The sequence below is a fragment of the Scardinius erythrophthalmus genome (genome assembly GCF_964197995.2).
Source record: "Scardinius erythrophthalmus genome assembly, chromosome: 7".
Lineage (NCBI taxonomy): Eukaryota > Metazoa > Chordata > Actinopteri > Cypriniformes > Leuciscidae > Scardinius > Scardinius erythrophthalmus.
This window is the reverse complement of record NC_138227.1, coordinates 13,548,639-13,563,803: the sequence shown is the minus strand read 5'-3', so window position 1 is coordinate 13,563,803 and position 15,165 is coordinate 13,548,639. Positions and strand designations below refer to the sequence as shown.

General features: G+C 38.3%; 2 protein-coding genes across 2 annotated transcripts; both read right to left on the bottom strand.

Moving 5' to 3' along the window:
* Nucleotides 1–265: 265 nt before the first annotated feature.
* Nucleotides 266–2,966, bottom strand: dhrs11b.1 (dehydrogenase/reductase 11b, tandem duplicate 1). Its single transcript, XM_081371184.1, has 7 exons — nt 2,578–2,966; nt 2,255–2,464; nt 1,641–1,735; nt 1,412–1,541; nt 1,236–1,328; nt 1,096–1,161; nt 266–935 (listed from the first exon to the last, which is right to left on the bottom strand). Exons 1-7 carry the CDS (start codon nt 2,707–2,709, stop codon nt 894–896), a joined length of 768 nt encoding a protein of 255 aa, XP_081227310.1. The 5' UTR covers nt 2,710–2,966; the 3' UTR covers nt 266–893.
* A 283-nt stretch (nt 2,967–3,249) lies between these two features.
* On the bottom strand, nt 3,250–7,879 carry ca4b (carbonic anhydrase IV b; the record flags this gene model as incomplete). Its single annotated transcript, XM_081371183.1, has 8 exons — nt 3,250–3,866; nt 4,203–4,366; nt 4,809–4,875; nt 6,190–6,282; nt 6,363–6,508; nt 6,899–7,063; nt 7,354–7,398; nt 7,822–7,879. 8 exons carry the CDS (start codon nt 7,877–7,879, stop codon nt 3,690–3,692), a joined length of 915 nt encoding a protein of 304 aa, XP_081227309.1. The 3' UTR covers nt 3,250–3,689.
* Between the last annotated feature and the right edge of the window lie 7,286 nt (nt 7,880–15,165).

The following is a 15,165-nucleotide window of genomic DNA, read 5'->3' as shown; positions in this document are numbered from 1 at the left end:
TTCCATCAGGACAATAATCCAAAACGAACATAAAAATCAATACAAAAACGTGTCACTGAGCACAAATTGTATCTTCTGCCATGGCCGTCCCTTTTCCCTGACCTGATGAGTGGAGTGAACTGAAGAGAAGAAGCACCAAACATGGATCTGGGAATCTGAAGGATCTGGAGAGATTCTGTAAGGAGGAATGACCTCTGATCTCTTGCCAGATGATTTCCAAACTCATCAGGCATTATAGAAAAAAAGAAGAACACTCAGAGCTGTTATCTTGGCAAAAGGTATTTAATAAAAGGCAATAATTATTGCCAGCGTGATTTGGAGAAAAACATTTATTTCATAATGTAATCCCCCCCCCCACCACCACCACCACTTTCAATTCTTTTACTTCATTGAAAAGTTAGATTTTTTGCTAATTTTTTAATGAAAGATCAGATGGATAAACTTTGCAGATTTATTTTTACAGCCATTTTTGATCATATTTACCAGGGGTGCCAATAATTCTGACCACAACTGTATGTTCACTTGTGCTTGTTCATCAGTATAATGTAAAGCAAAGAATTACAGTGATTCTGCATTTTGCAAGACTGATAACTCTATATTTGATCCCAAAACCACCCAGCACACTTTGCATAATTTCTCCAATACTAATTAAAGTCTTTTTTTAAATATATATAACATATAGATTTTATAAGTAATTATAAAATGTAAACTTCATGATTTGACAGATCAGTGTTCTGTGTTCTTGTTATTTGCATTTCAAAAGATCTGGAGTGCAGAAACAGTTTATAGGGACATTCTTGGAGTTTTCCCTACATATAATCTTTGAAACTATATATTGAACTTTTAAGATGGTTGAGATGTCAGCGATGCCTGTTCTTGTTTATCTCTTCCAGTTAAGTCAACTGTTCCACAGGCCTCATCTGAATGTCACCAATCTAGAGACGGGGAAGAAGAAAAAAAACAATTACATGAAATCTTCCAAGAAAATACACTGCTGAAAATGACCACAGCAGCTCAAGCTGATTGTATGAATATGAACAATCTCAGCAATCATTTACAGCACAATAGTTTTCTCCAGTGATGGATGACACTTACTTGAACATGAGGAGGAGCACTTAGGACATACACCACTGCGTTTGCTATGTCATCTGCTTGCAGGCACTGTAAATATCATTTACATATTTAAAAGTGTAAACAATAATCTACATCATAAACAAGAATCAGGATTTGTCTACCTTTATAGTTTTATAGGTAGCAGCAGCTTTTTCTGGGTTTTGACTAAGGAACCGGTAGGCAAATTCGGTCTCCACTAAACCAGGAGATATACACTGTTAAAAAAAGAGAGATCTTAGTGCCAACAAGTCTTAGAACTTTAGTTTTAAAGTTAGAAAAGTGTTCATCCTGTTCTCACTGTGGCACGTATGTGGGTTTTGGCCTCGCGTAACTCTTGCCGGAGACCTTCAGTGAGAGCAGTCACAGCATATTTGCTGGCAGTGTAGAAGTGTACATCAGCATTGTTAACAACCCGGTGTCCACTCATGCTAAAACACAACAAGAGCTTTAAGGATATTGAATGGTTTTTGCCTCGGCACAGGCAGGAATTTGAAGACTGGCAAAAAATATATAATAAAACATTCTACCTGTTAATATTAATGATATGGCCATCATTAATATTTCTTTCTTTCATGGACTGGTAAGCCTCACGGGTGCATACTGACAGGGCAATGACATTCACCTGAAAAATAGTTAAATTCTTTATTTCATGAGTTTAGTCATGAGTTATTTTTTAAAAAAACGATCAGTAAGACATTTAGGAGTAAACCAAGCCATTGATTGATAAAGCAGAAAGTTCCTTTAATATCCAAATACATATATTCATGTTAGTTTTCAACAGTTTTATCAACATAAATATAAAAACAGATGGTTTTAATAGCACTGTATTCAAACAACATTCAAATTACAATTGTAAAAGTAAATGCAAATTATATTTTGGTTCGTTTTTATAAACTGGCACATACAACAAACTGAATGTGGATATGCATTTACAAAAAAAAACAAAAAAAATTAATAATAAATGAAACCAAAAAAACAACGTAGGCCTAATATGCACGCCGTGATGTCAGAGAGCACGCAATGACGTAAATGAATCACTGACTCGATCGAATCGGCTCACTGAAAACTGAAATGAATCACTGACTCGCTTTGTCGTGTCAAGACGATACACACGGCTACAGTATTCAGTTAGCCTACTTACATCCATCATAGTCCTCCAGCCACTGGTTTTGCCACTCAATAGAGGCTCTGGGAAAGCCAAACCAGCATTATTAATGCACACATCAATGCCCTGATGTTGAACTTTGATCCAGGAGAACATAGATAACACTTCGTCCTCTACAGACAGATCGCATTTATACGGGAACAGAGTGCCGCTGAATCCACTTCTGACACATTCTGCTGCCAAATTCTGCGAAAGAAAAAAGAACATGCGATTCTTCAAAGTTTAGTCCTACATTTAGGCTACTTCTCGCAAGTGTATCAGTGAACCGCACTGCTGTTTGCTCGTTAACGCTAGATTACCTGTATTTGCTCTAGATTTCTGGCACATCCGACCACCTTCATGCCATGCTGCACAAGAGACTTTGCGATTGCAGCTCCGATTCCCACTGAAGCCCCAGTGACAAGAGCAACCCTGCCTTTCCAGCGATCCATGTTACAAGTTACTCTTAGAATATCAAGTGCTGGGCAACTGACTGTGCGGTCACACTTCTTCAAATGTGAGTTTGCAGTGATGATCAGGGGGTTGCCAGGTCCAGCAAAGCTTTCCAGCCCAAGGTTGTTTTAAACCTCTAGACATAGGCTAACTGCTGGATTTCCACCCAGGACCTCTGAGTACACATTTAGCATAGTTTTTTCCCCCGTCTTTTTGATAGTCTAATATTTTTAACTGTAAAATCCCCAAGGTTCCCACTTCATTCTCTCCCTCTCATCTCTTTTATCGGTTGCCAGATATATTCAATATCAAATCCCACAACTTTGCGTGTCAATGAATAATCTGTCTCATGAGAATCTGGCCAATGAAAACTCACTTTCCTTTTTATCCCAGATGCAATAAAATCTAGGTAGGCTGTAAAATCTTCACAGGGTTAGTTATTCATTATATACATTGAAATAAACAATTACCAGTGAGTAGACCATTTATTTGTTGGTTTATGTTTTTTTTTTTTTTTTTTTTGAGTTTTTAATTGTTTTACAATTAGGACTACCAATTCAGAAAAGCAAGAATACAGTATTTACAATCATAAAAATCCCCCAAAACACTTCTTAAGTATTGTGAACTGTGTTTCTCTGTATATTTAATGTGCAGTGTAATGTCAAACAATGTCCTTTTGCACATACTTTCCACAAATATGATTCAAAATAGGACAATATGTTACATTCTTATAACAGACACAGCTAAATATTGTTTTTATACAACAGTTTTTTCAACAATATCAGTTCAATTATGACTTTTGTATAAATAATTTTCTTACATTCGAGAAGGCCTCTGATGTGGGATGTGCTTTAGGTTCATTTTATGTTAGATAATAGTAGCCGAACATGGCTGAACAACAATAAAGTTTGATTTGTCTTGAATTAATAACAAATTATCCCCCCAAAAAAACTTGTTTCGAGCAATACCCAAAAATAAATCAGACCGTGAGAACATAGAGTGATGTGAAAACAGAGCTGATCAATAAGACAGTGCTAACACAAAAAACAAAACTCCTAGAATAATACACATCACGTCCATACCGCGGCTGAACGGGCCGGTATGTGTTTACCATGGCAGTCCCATCAGAAAACACCAAGTTTGAAAATGCAGAAAGCTGCAAGACAAAGAAAAGGGTTATATGGTGTATATGGTATCATATGGTATGGTACGACTCATTCTGTGTTAAAATTTCACTTGTTTATCCACCTTATTTTTACATTTGTAAATTGAATATGTCTGGCGTCCAGTGTCATCCGCTTACTGTTAATTCTAGCTGTACAAAACAGCTCGGTATGCTGCTTGATATTGGCAAGTGACTGTTTATGGCACTATGTTATTCTTCTAGTTATAAAAAGATAACTTTTATCTTGTCACAGGCGAATGAATTGGAAGTCTCGAAGATTCACAGAGCTTACGTCGCAATATAAGGTGGATACGTATAATAAACTACCTGTTCTTTGCTGAGTGGAATCGCTTTCTCAAATATTGTCCAGACCACAGCTTCAGAGCAGGCTGGTGTGGTGAGAGACCCCTGGTAGCGATAGTACTTCTTCAATTCATCATGGGGGAGAATAAGCATGTCCAGTGATACATATCCAAGTGTTACATTGGTGCCTAAAAAAGATGTGGTCACACTTTAGATAGGGTCCAATTCTCACTATTAACTATAACTATTAAAAACGACTTTTGCCTCGATAAACTCCTAATTAGGCTACTGTTTATTAATTGGGTAGAATTAAGGAATGTAAAATATGGTCATGCAGATTAATATGTGCTTTATAAGTACTAATAAACATCCAATATCCTAATATGCATGCTAATAAGTAAATAGTTAATAGTGAAAATTGGACCCTAAACTAAAGTGTTACCAAAGATAAACTGTCATAAAGTTCCTCTTCTTCTCTCTAAATATAGCAGGTTGCTGAACATACACTATACATGTCTCCCGTATTAGAGAATAGATAGTGTCCTTGAGTGACATATAGGACCTCATCAAGAAGCGATAAAACAACATATTTATTAAACTTCTAAACAAAGTTAGATAGACAAATCTTACCAGGGTGTGTAATATTTTTCAGAGAATTTATGATTGCTTCATATTTTTTATTGGCATTGTTTGATTCCTGCAGATAAGATAGACACAATAAAACACTTTTATTAGCTGTAAATAACAAACATTTATGATCACATCAGTCTCACTTTATATTAGGTATCTTATACAGTTCATAAAAAAATAAATTGATACAATGTAAACTTATTCTGTCCATGTTCTTTTGCACAACACTTTTGTTGCTATTGAGATATGGCCCATGGGCCGGTTTCACAAAGCTATTTTAGACCGGTCTATAGTGTTAGACAAGTCTAAAATTTGCTCATAGACAGTCTAATGCAAGTTAGACTGTTTCACAAAAATAAAGACTGACTTAATTTAGACCAAATAAATTAGACACCTTACCCCCAGGCTAACTTAGGTCTAAAAGACTCTATGTTACCTTGGCAGCCAGCAGTAACAATCAGTTATATTACAAACTGCCAGAAGAAAAGGGGAAATGGCTCATAATTTAAACATTTCTTCTTGTATTGTTACTACATTCCCAAGTAAAATGTCCTTGTAACTGTTAGGGCCGTTACATAGTCAACGCGAGCAACGATCGACGCGCTCCCTTTCATACGCAAGTGCCACGGGCAATACACCGTGACTGTTCAACCGTCTATTTCGCTTCAAACGCTCGCCTTATACGCGCGTCCTATTCGCCTTGGACGCGCGAATGGATTCAAAATGTTCAAGCGTCGAACTAGACGCGATAGACGCGAATTTGACGCTCTATTCGCGTTTTGTGTGAACGCTGCATAATAACAGGCTGCGATGTCAAGATTGCAATGCTGAAGTGTGTGTGTGTGTGTGTGTGTGTGTGTGTGTGTGTGTGTGTCAGAGAGAGATGGCACGGGCGCGATCGAACAGTGGAAACATAAAAACATACTCCGTCATTTATACTCCTCCAACAAACACATATTTTCCGCTGGGGTAAACTGCACTGAGCGGCTGAATGCACTTACTCGATCCGCCATGTTTTTTGTTTTGAAAAGTGTCTTATTTTACCCAGAATGCATTGCAGTGTAGTCCTACTTAAGATAGTCAGAGTCTTAAGTGCTTTGTGCAACGGTCTGATTTAGATGTCTATCTGAAGTCTGACTATCTACTATATCTAAGCCATAGTCAAAGTCTATCTTTGTGAAACCGGCCCATGGATAAGGTTAGGGATAGGTTTAAGGGTGAGTTAAGGGTCAGGAAAGCGTCAACAGTGTCATTTTAGATGTAATTGCAGAAGTCCAATGTAAAAACATGTATGTACACAATAAGTGTATTGTATCAATGCTTCATTTAAATGTCAGTACACACTTCATTTAAAGTGGGGCCAATGCATCTGTGGTTTTACCTCATAAAAAAATCCAAGAACAGCCACTCCAGAAGATTCGCCAATGGCTTGTTCCACAGAGGTGTAATTTTCTCTAATATGTACAATGTGCAGCTGTTAAAAATACATAATACATGATTATAGATCCTTGTCGATTTATTGTAAGAATAAAACCTGTCTCAAAAGCGTAATACCTCCATAGGATATTTCTCTCCATCTATCGTATGCTCTGATCCAGGTCCACCGTTCTTGCCCCAGTGCAGGTGAAGCTGCTGAGCTTTGTAAGTGGATCCTAAATTGGCCCCATTAATTGTTGCTCCATTCGGCAGATTCACTTGCACTAAGGATGGAAAAATATATGACAAAAAGTGTTTCTAAAGTGAAATAATGTGTGTAAAGGCTATTCACTATAAAAAGAATAAGTTCACCCTAAAATGAAAATTCTATCATTTACTCACCCTCAAGTTGTCCCAAACCTGTATGAGTTTCTTTCTTCTGTTGAACACAAAATATATTTTAAAGAATGGCAGTAACCAAACAGTTGATGGTAGCCTTTGACTGCCATAGTATGAAAAAAAAAAATACTATGGAAGTAAATGGGGCTCATCAACTGTTTGCTTACCGACATTCTTTAAAATATCTTCAGCAGAACAAGGAAACTCATACAGGTTTGGAATAAGGGCGACAGAATTGTCATTTTTGGGTGAACTATCCCTTTAAGTAAACTTACCTGTGTGTCCATTGTTTATAATGACACCATTGATAATCTCTTGATAGCCTGTAAACTGCACTGGGGTCAGATGACTGTCTGCAGAAGTCTTCTTTGTTAAAATGTTAATGGGTGACTGTTTTCCATTTCCACAGTGTGCGGCAACGGTTGCCCATTCATCCGGTCCTGTATATATATATATATATATATATATATATATATATATATATATATATATATATATATATATATATATATATATATATATATATATATATAAAGGATCATAAATCATATATTACCATTCAAAAGTTTGGATTTCTTCAAATGTTTTTGAAAGAAGTCTCTTATGTTCACCAATGCTGATCAAAGATACAGTAAAAAAACACACACAAAAAAACAGATTCTGATTTGAACGGTAGTGTATTTTTTCTTTATAATTTAATAAATGACATTGAACAAGGCTCAGTTCTCACCTACACACGTGTTGTTGCATGTTACTTGGTGCTGATAACACCACTCTGAAAGAAAGTAAAGTTCAGTCATTCTAAACGAATTCATATGTATTGTAATGTATTAATAATGGAATACAATCACATGTAATTATGATTATGCACATATGAATACAGACCAATGTCATTCAGTTAATACATTTGTATTCTATTTAGTCTAATGTGCATCAACAACTCTTGTTGCCTGAAATCTTGATACACTATCCATTATAGATAATATTGGTACATATTTTTTTTTAAACTCAGACAAAGTTCATTTGGCCTGCGCTATATAGAAAGGCCTTCCAACACATACAGTGCAAATGTTCACTAAAAGCCAATAAAACTAAAATCCAAAATGATGGATTGATGAACTCAAAACTCCCTAAATTCAACAGTAGCTAAATCTGTTTGTATAAATGATATGACATATACAAAAATCATTTAACCCACCTGCACTTGACGCAAACCTGCATAAAATAGAAAGAATGGAAAGATAGAGCACATTCATCCTTAATATTTGAATTGAAAAAAAAAATAAAATCCCACATAAAGATCAATCCAGCTAAAGAAGAGGGAATGTATTTTATGATGGGATTCATCAGTGGTGCATTTTATAACAGCGCTATCTCTGTGTCCCCTCCTTTTACATTTTACAGCACAAAACCTGGTGACCATAAAGTTTCCTGTTAATAATGGGTAAAGATGTTCTCCACCAATAACAAACTTTCACTTGTTTTCAACTACTACATAAAAAAACACTTATCGTCAGTTATTATAAGTTATCATATGGATAATGTTGCACAGTCTTGGAGCAGTAAGTAAACATGACAACAGTAAAATTAAATGAATGAAAACATAAGAAGAATGTTACGTTTATTAACTGTTGTAAGTACACTCAGAAAAAAAGGCACAAAAGCTGTCCCTGGTGCGGCTTTCAAAAGGTACACCATTGTACTTAAAGAGTGCATATTATACCTTAAAGTTGTGAGAGTGTATTAATGAGAGTTTTGATGCATGGACATAGCATAATGTATAACAGAAGGTTGTTTTGAATAGAACATAACCCATATTGGCAGTTCCAGTCTCTGAAATTTACATAGTAACACCATCTAGTGGTGATTATAAAATAGACACTTTTTCCGGACTCGCAACTCTAACTTAAAAAATACAACAAAAAAGTAATAGTGATGTAAAAGTTGGTAACACTTTATTTTACAGTGTCCTTGTTACACATGTTACATGTAGTTACTGTAGTAATAACTGTAATTATGCATAATTACAGGCCACTAACCCTAAACCAACCCCTATTCCTGACTCTAACCCTATAGTACATGTAGTTACTTAGATGCACACTTACACTGTAACACAGAAACCTTAAAACTAAAGTGTAACAAATACGTTGATTGTTTTTGAAATTCTGAAGTCATTGGTTGATATTTATGCATTAAAAAAGGGGGACATCTTTAATGTAACTTTTATGTCTCTAAAATGTTATGAAGACACAATAAAGGCATTTAGTTTGCATATTAAGGCAAAGAAGATAATTGAATTAACCCTAATCTAAACCTGTCTGGATAATACCCATCTTTTCACGGAGTTAGTTTATAGACGCTATCCATACCGTGGTGTTTATTTCAGGAGTTAATCCAGTATTGTACAGAAATAGATGTGTAAGCTCAAGTTCAACGCCTCCTGCTTGAACAGTGAGAATACATTTTCCAGGACAAGCAGTGAAACAGCTGTAAAACTCTGTAAAACACTAAAAAGTTCATGGTGGAGTTGATAATGGATTTATGTGTCTGATAAAAGACAGGAAAACAGCGTCCTCTATGTTTGACCTTTAGATTCAACCTTCAGGTTTCATAAGCTCTGATGCTAGCGTATCAAACACACACACACACACATGCTGCATATGCAAACTGCTGCAAATGTAATGAAATAATTTACTTCGAATAGTGGGCTGTCTTTTCAGCTTTGTGCACTTTCATGTCCGGGTATTACTCTTTATTACTAACAGATCTTCATATTACAGCTCTTTTTGTTATTTGAAGGTCACACATAACACATGAACTTCCTTAGAAACTTTTTATCACGCCTACATCATTTATTTTTAATATGTTTGAATAGGTTTTATGTGTACATTTTATTGTTTTACCCTTGTCCCGGACACAGATGTAAAATCATAAAATATAACATTTCATCGTAAAAAGATGAATTATTATATTTTAACAAGAAACAAGAAGTGAAATAATGATAAAACTTTTTTTATATTTATAAATGGTCTATATTTTTATATTTAGAATTTATTTTTATACATATTTTATTTATATAGGCCTTTCGAGCGTGACTAGCAATAAATTTGTTTACCAAGGCCAAGACAAACATGTCAGTGAAGAGCTTGAGATAAAATATGAGAATATGTAAGGAAACCGAAAAAAAAAAATAAGGTACTTGGGTACTTGTGAAAAGAATATTTTTATTATACATAATTTCCAATCAAGCTGTAATGTTTTCCAATTTTATGCAAATACTGGGAAAATATTTTTTTAATTGTGCGTATTTTGGATGAATAACTGCTAGCCATGAAATTAAAAAATTTTGAACAAAAATGTTCAAAAAAGTTTTCTCTGAAATGCTGAATCTGAGAGATTTCTGTCCCTCCATTGGCAGCTACACAACTACTTTGACGCTTCAAAAAGTTCATAAAGAGATTGTAAAACTAAGCCATATGAATTGAGCGGTTTATTCCAAATTTTCTGAAGAAACATAAACATTGCTTTATGATGAGAACATTTAATTTAGGCTTTTATTCACATATAAACACTGATCAGCGAAACAGAAGCTCAACTGTACTTGCTTGAAGCACGAGAACAAACCTCATTGGTTCTTGCGGAAGCTCAAACGTGCTGCGTAACACGAGAATGAACCTCATTGGTTCTTGCGGAAGCTCAAACGTGCTGCGTAACACGAGAATGAACCTCAATGGTTCTTGCGGAAGCTCAAACGTGCTGCGTAACACGAGAATGAACCTCATTGGTTCTTGCAGAAGCTCAAACGTGCTGCGTAACACGAGAATGAACCTCATTGGTTCTTGCTGAAGCTCAAACGTGCTGCGTAACACGAGAATGAACCTCATTGGTTCTTGCGGAAGCTCAAACGTGCTGCGTAATACGAGAATGAACCTCATTGGTTCTTGCGGAAGCTCAAACGTGCTGCGTAACACACGAGAATGAACCTCATTGGTTCTTGCGGAAGCTCAAACGTGCTGCGTAACACGAGAATGAACCTCATTGGTTCTTGCGGAAGCTCAAACGTGCTGCGTAACACGAGAATGAACCTCATTGGTTCTTGCTGAAGCTCAAACGTGCTGCGTAACACAAGAATGAACCTCATTGGTTCTTGCAGAAGCTCAAATGTGCTGCGTAACACGAGAATGAACCTCATTGGTTCTTGCAGAAGCTCAAACGTGCTGCGTAACACGAGAATGAACCTCATTGGTTCTTGCGGAAGCTCAAACGTGCTGCGTAACACGTGAATGAACCTCATTGGTTCTTGCGGAAGCTCAAACGTGCTGCGTAACACGAGAATGAACCTCATTGGTTCTTGCAGAAGCTCAAACGTGCTGCGTAACACGAGAATGAACCTCATTGGTTCTTGCTGAAGCTCAAACGTGCTGCGTAACACGAGAATGAACCTCATTGGTTCTTGCTGAAGCTCCAACGTCCTGCGTAACACGAGAATGAACCTCATTGGTTCTTGCGGAAGCTCAAATGTGCTGCGTAACACGAGAATGAACCTCATTGGTTCTTGCGGAAGCTCAAATGTGCTGCGTAACACGAGAATGAACCTCATAGGTTCCTGCTGAAGCTCAAACGTGATGTGAAACACGAGAATGAACCTCATTGGTTCTTGCGGAAGCTCAAACGTGCTGCGTAACACGAGAATGAACCTCATTGGTTCTTGCAGAAGCTCAAACGTGCTGCGTAACACGAGAATGAACCTCATTGGTTCTTGCTGAAGCTCAAACGTGCTGCGTAACACGAGAATGAACCTCATTGGTTCTTGCGGAAGCTCAAACGTGCTGCGTAACACGAGAATGAACCTCATTGGTTCTTGCGGAAGCTCAAACGTGCTGCGTAACACACGAGAATGAACCTCATTGGTTCTTGCGGAAGCTCAAACGTGCTGCGTAACACGAGAATGAACCTCATTGGTTCTTGCGGAAGCTCAAACGTGCTGCGTAACACGAGAATGAACCTCATTGGTTCTTGCGGAAGCTCAAACGTGCTGCGTAACACAAGAATGAACCTCATTGGTTCTTGCAGAAGCTCAAATGTGCTGCGTAACACGAGAATGAACCTCATTGGTTCTTGCAGAAGCTCAAACGTGCTGCGTAACACGAGAATGAACCTCATTGGTTCTTGCGGAAGCTCAAACGTGCTGCGTAACACGTGAATGAACCTCATTGGTTCTTGCGGAAGCTCAAACGTGCTGCGTAACACGAGAATGAACCTCATTGGTTCTTGCAGAAGCTCAAACGTGCTGCGTAACACGAGAATGAACCTCATTGGTTCTTGCTGAAGCTCAAACGTGCTGCGTAACACGAGAATGAACCTCATTGGTTCTTGCTGAAGCTCCAACGTCCTGCGTAACACGAGAATGAACCTCATTGGTTCTTGCGGAAGCTCAAATGTGCTGCGTAACACGAGAATGAACCTCATTGGTTCTTGCGGAAGCTCAAATGTGCTGCGTAACACGAGAATGAACCTCATTGGTTCCTGCTGAAGCTCAAACGTGATGTGAAACACGAGAATGAACCTCATTGGTTCTTGCGGAAGCTCAAACGTGCTGCGTAACACAACACGAGAATGAACCTCATTGGTTCTTTCTGAAGCTCAAACGTGCTGCGTAATACGAGAATGAACCTCATTGGTTCTTGTGGAAGCTCAAATGTGCTGCGTAACACGAGAATGAACGTCATTGGTTCTTGCTGAAGCTCAAACGTGCTGCGTAATACGAGAATGAACCTCATTGGTTCTTGTGGAAGCTCAAATGTGCTGCGTAACACGAGAATGAACCTCATTGGTTCTTGCGGAAGCTCAAACGTGCTGCGTAACACGAGAATGAACCTCATCGGTTCTTTCTGAAGCTCAAACGTGCTGCGTAATACGAGAATGAACCTCATTGGTTCTTGCTGAAGCTCAAACGTGCTGCGTAATACGAGAATGAACCTCATTGGTTCTTGTGGAAGCTCAAACGTGCTGCGTAACACGAGAATGAACGTCATTGGTTCTTGCAGAAGCTCAAACGTGCTGCGTAACACGAGAATGAACGTCATTGGTTCTTGCAGAAGCTCAAACGTGCTGCGTAACACGAGAATGAACGTCATTGGTTCTTGCAGAAGCTCAAACGTGCTGCGTAACACGAGAATGAACCTCATTGGTTCTTGCAGAAGCTCAAACGTGCTGCGTAACACGAGAATGAACCTCATTGGTTCTTGCAGAAGCTCAAACGTGCTGCGTAACACGAGAATGAACCTCATTGGTTCTTGCTGAAGCTCAAACGTGCTGCGTAACACGAGAATGAACCTCATTGGTTCTTGCGGAAGCTCAAACGTGCTGCGTAACACGAGAATGAACCTCATTGGTTCTTGCGGAAGCTCAAATGTGCTGCGTAACACGAGAATGAACCTCATTGGTTCTTGCAGAAGCTCAAACGTGCTGCGTAACACGAGAATGAACCTCATTGGTTCTTGCGGAAGCTCAAACGTGCTGCGTAACACGAGAATGAACCTCATTGGTTCTTGCGGAAGCTCAAACGTGCTGCGTAACACGAGAATGAACCTCATTGGTTCTTGCTGAAGCTCAAACGTGCTGCGTAACACAAGAATGAACCTCATTGGTTCTTGCTGAAGCTCAAACGTGCTGCGTAACACAAGAATGAACCTCATTGGTTCTTGCTGAAGCTCAAACGTGCTGCGTAACACGAGAATGAACCTCATTGGTTCTTGCGGAAGCTCAAACGTGCTGCGTAACACGAGAATGAACCTCATTGGTTCTTGCAGAAGCTCAAACGTGCTGCGTAACAAGAGAATGAACCCCATTGGTTCTTGCGGAAGCTCAAACGTGCTGCGTAACACAAGAATGAACCTTATTGGTTCTTGCGGAAGCTCAAACGTGCTGCGTAACACGAGAATGAACCTCATTGGTTCTTGCAGAAGCTCAAACGTGCTGCGTAACACAAGAATGAACCTTATTGGTTCTTGCGGAAGCTCAAACGTGCTGCGTAACACGAGAATGAACCTCATTGGTTCTTGCAGAAGCTCAAACGTGCTGCGTAACACGAGAATGAACCTCATTGGTTCTTGCAGAAGCTCAAACGTGCTGCGTAACACGAGAATGAACCTCATTGGTTCTTGCAGAAGCTCAAACGTGCTGCGTAACACAAGAATGGATGAACCTCATTGTTTCTCGTACATCAAACGAACATGCTTGAGCTTCTGTTTACCATTACTTATGTGTGCCTTGATGAATGTTTATGTGCGAATAAAAGCCTAAATTCAAACTGTTCATAAAGTGATCAAGTCTCTTTAGACATTTTAAGTACTAAACAGCTCAATTCATATGGATTAGTTTTACAATCTTTATGAACTTTATTAACTTTTATGAACTTTTTGAAGCATCAAGGTAGTTGCATAGCTGTCAATGGAGGGACAAAAATGTCTCAGATTTCATAAAAAATATCCTCATTTGTGTTTTTTGGGTGAATTAACCCTTTAAACAAATGAAATAAACGTGCAAATGTGAAAAGCAAAGCCCACATAGCCCAAACTGCCCATTTTTAAAGAATCACTCGTCTGTAAAAAAGTTTTTACAACACTAGGTACATTATCAGTGTACATCATAGAGAAGTGTCTGCACATCCCCCACTTCCTTCTGTGCGTGTCAAACGAGAGTTTGAGGTTTGGGTTGTCTAGACAACCAAGTCCATCGCGTGTACATCATGTTCAGGGAAATGGGAGAACGGCCTCCTGTTTATCAAAGTACGTACTCAGGGGAGTCTGGGACAAAGAGTCTTTCAGTCTGAGCGTCTGAGGAAAATGACACCGAAGAAAGAGTGACTCGAATTACATTTTGATTTACATATGATTCGATAGTCTCGTATCTGCTCGATTAACTACGTGCGCAATATTTCAACAGATGATAACTGTTTCACTTTTATCAGCATCTTACCATAAAGCGATGTAAAATTAGCAAGCCATCAGTTTAAATAACTCTCATTTGACATTTATGACACATCATCGCACCCTCATATTCCACTCAAAGCTATATGTAATATGCTGATGAAACAGTGTGGTTTTGCACAAGCACCCCTCCCCCTCACCAAGAGCTGCGAGCAAGATTATGCTTAATATATTTAAGCTATAGTGAAGCTATTGATTATAACTAAAACAAAACATGTGCACATCTTCCATTGACCATACTTTCTCATAGCCCAACACAGCTGTTATTTAAGTTGAAAATGGAATAATGTAGCTTTAAAGATGCAAAGTCAGACTATGTGGAAGCCTGGTGCAATCTGATCACATGTTTACTAGACTTCCTCTTTATGTCTTTGTGTGATTTTGATATATGCTAAAGACCACAGGGTTTATTCTGTCATTTCTGATCGGACTTTTATCGGTTAAAATGCCCTTAAAAGGAATTAGTTTGAGTCTGTCTTCGAACGAAACTCGCTGTAGTCCAATAGGCGTGCGAATTTGTGCTTCTTTAAGACAGCGACTGCAGGGCCTCT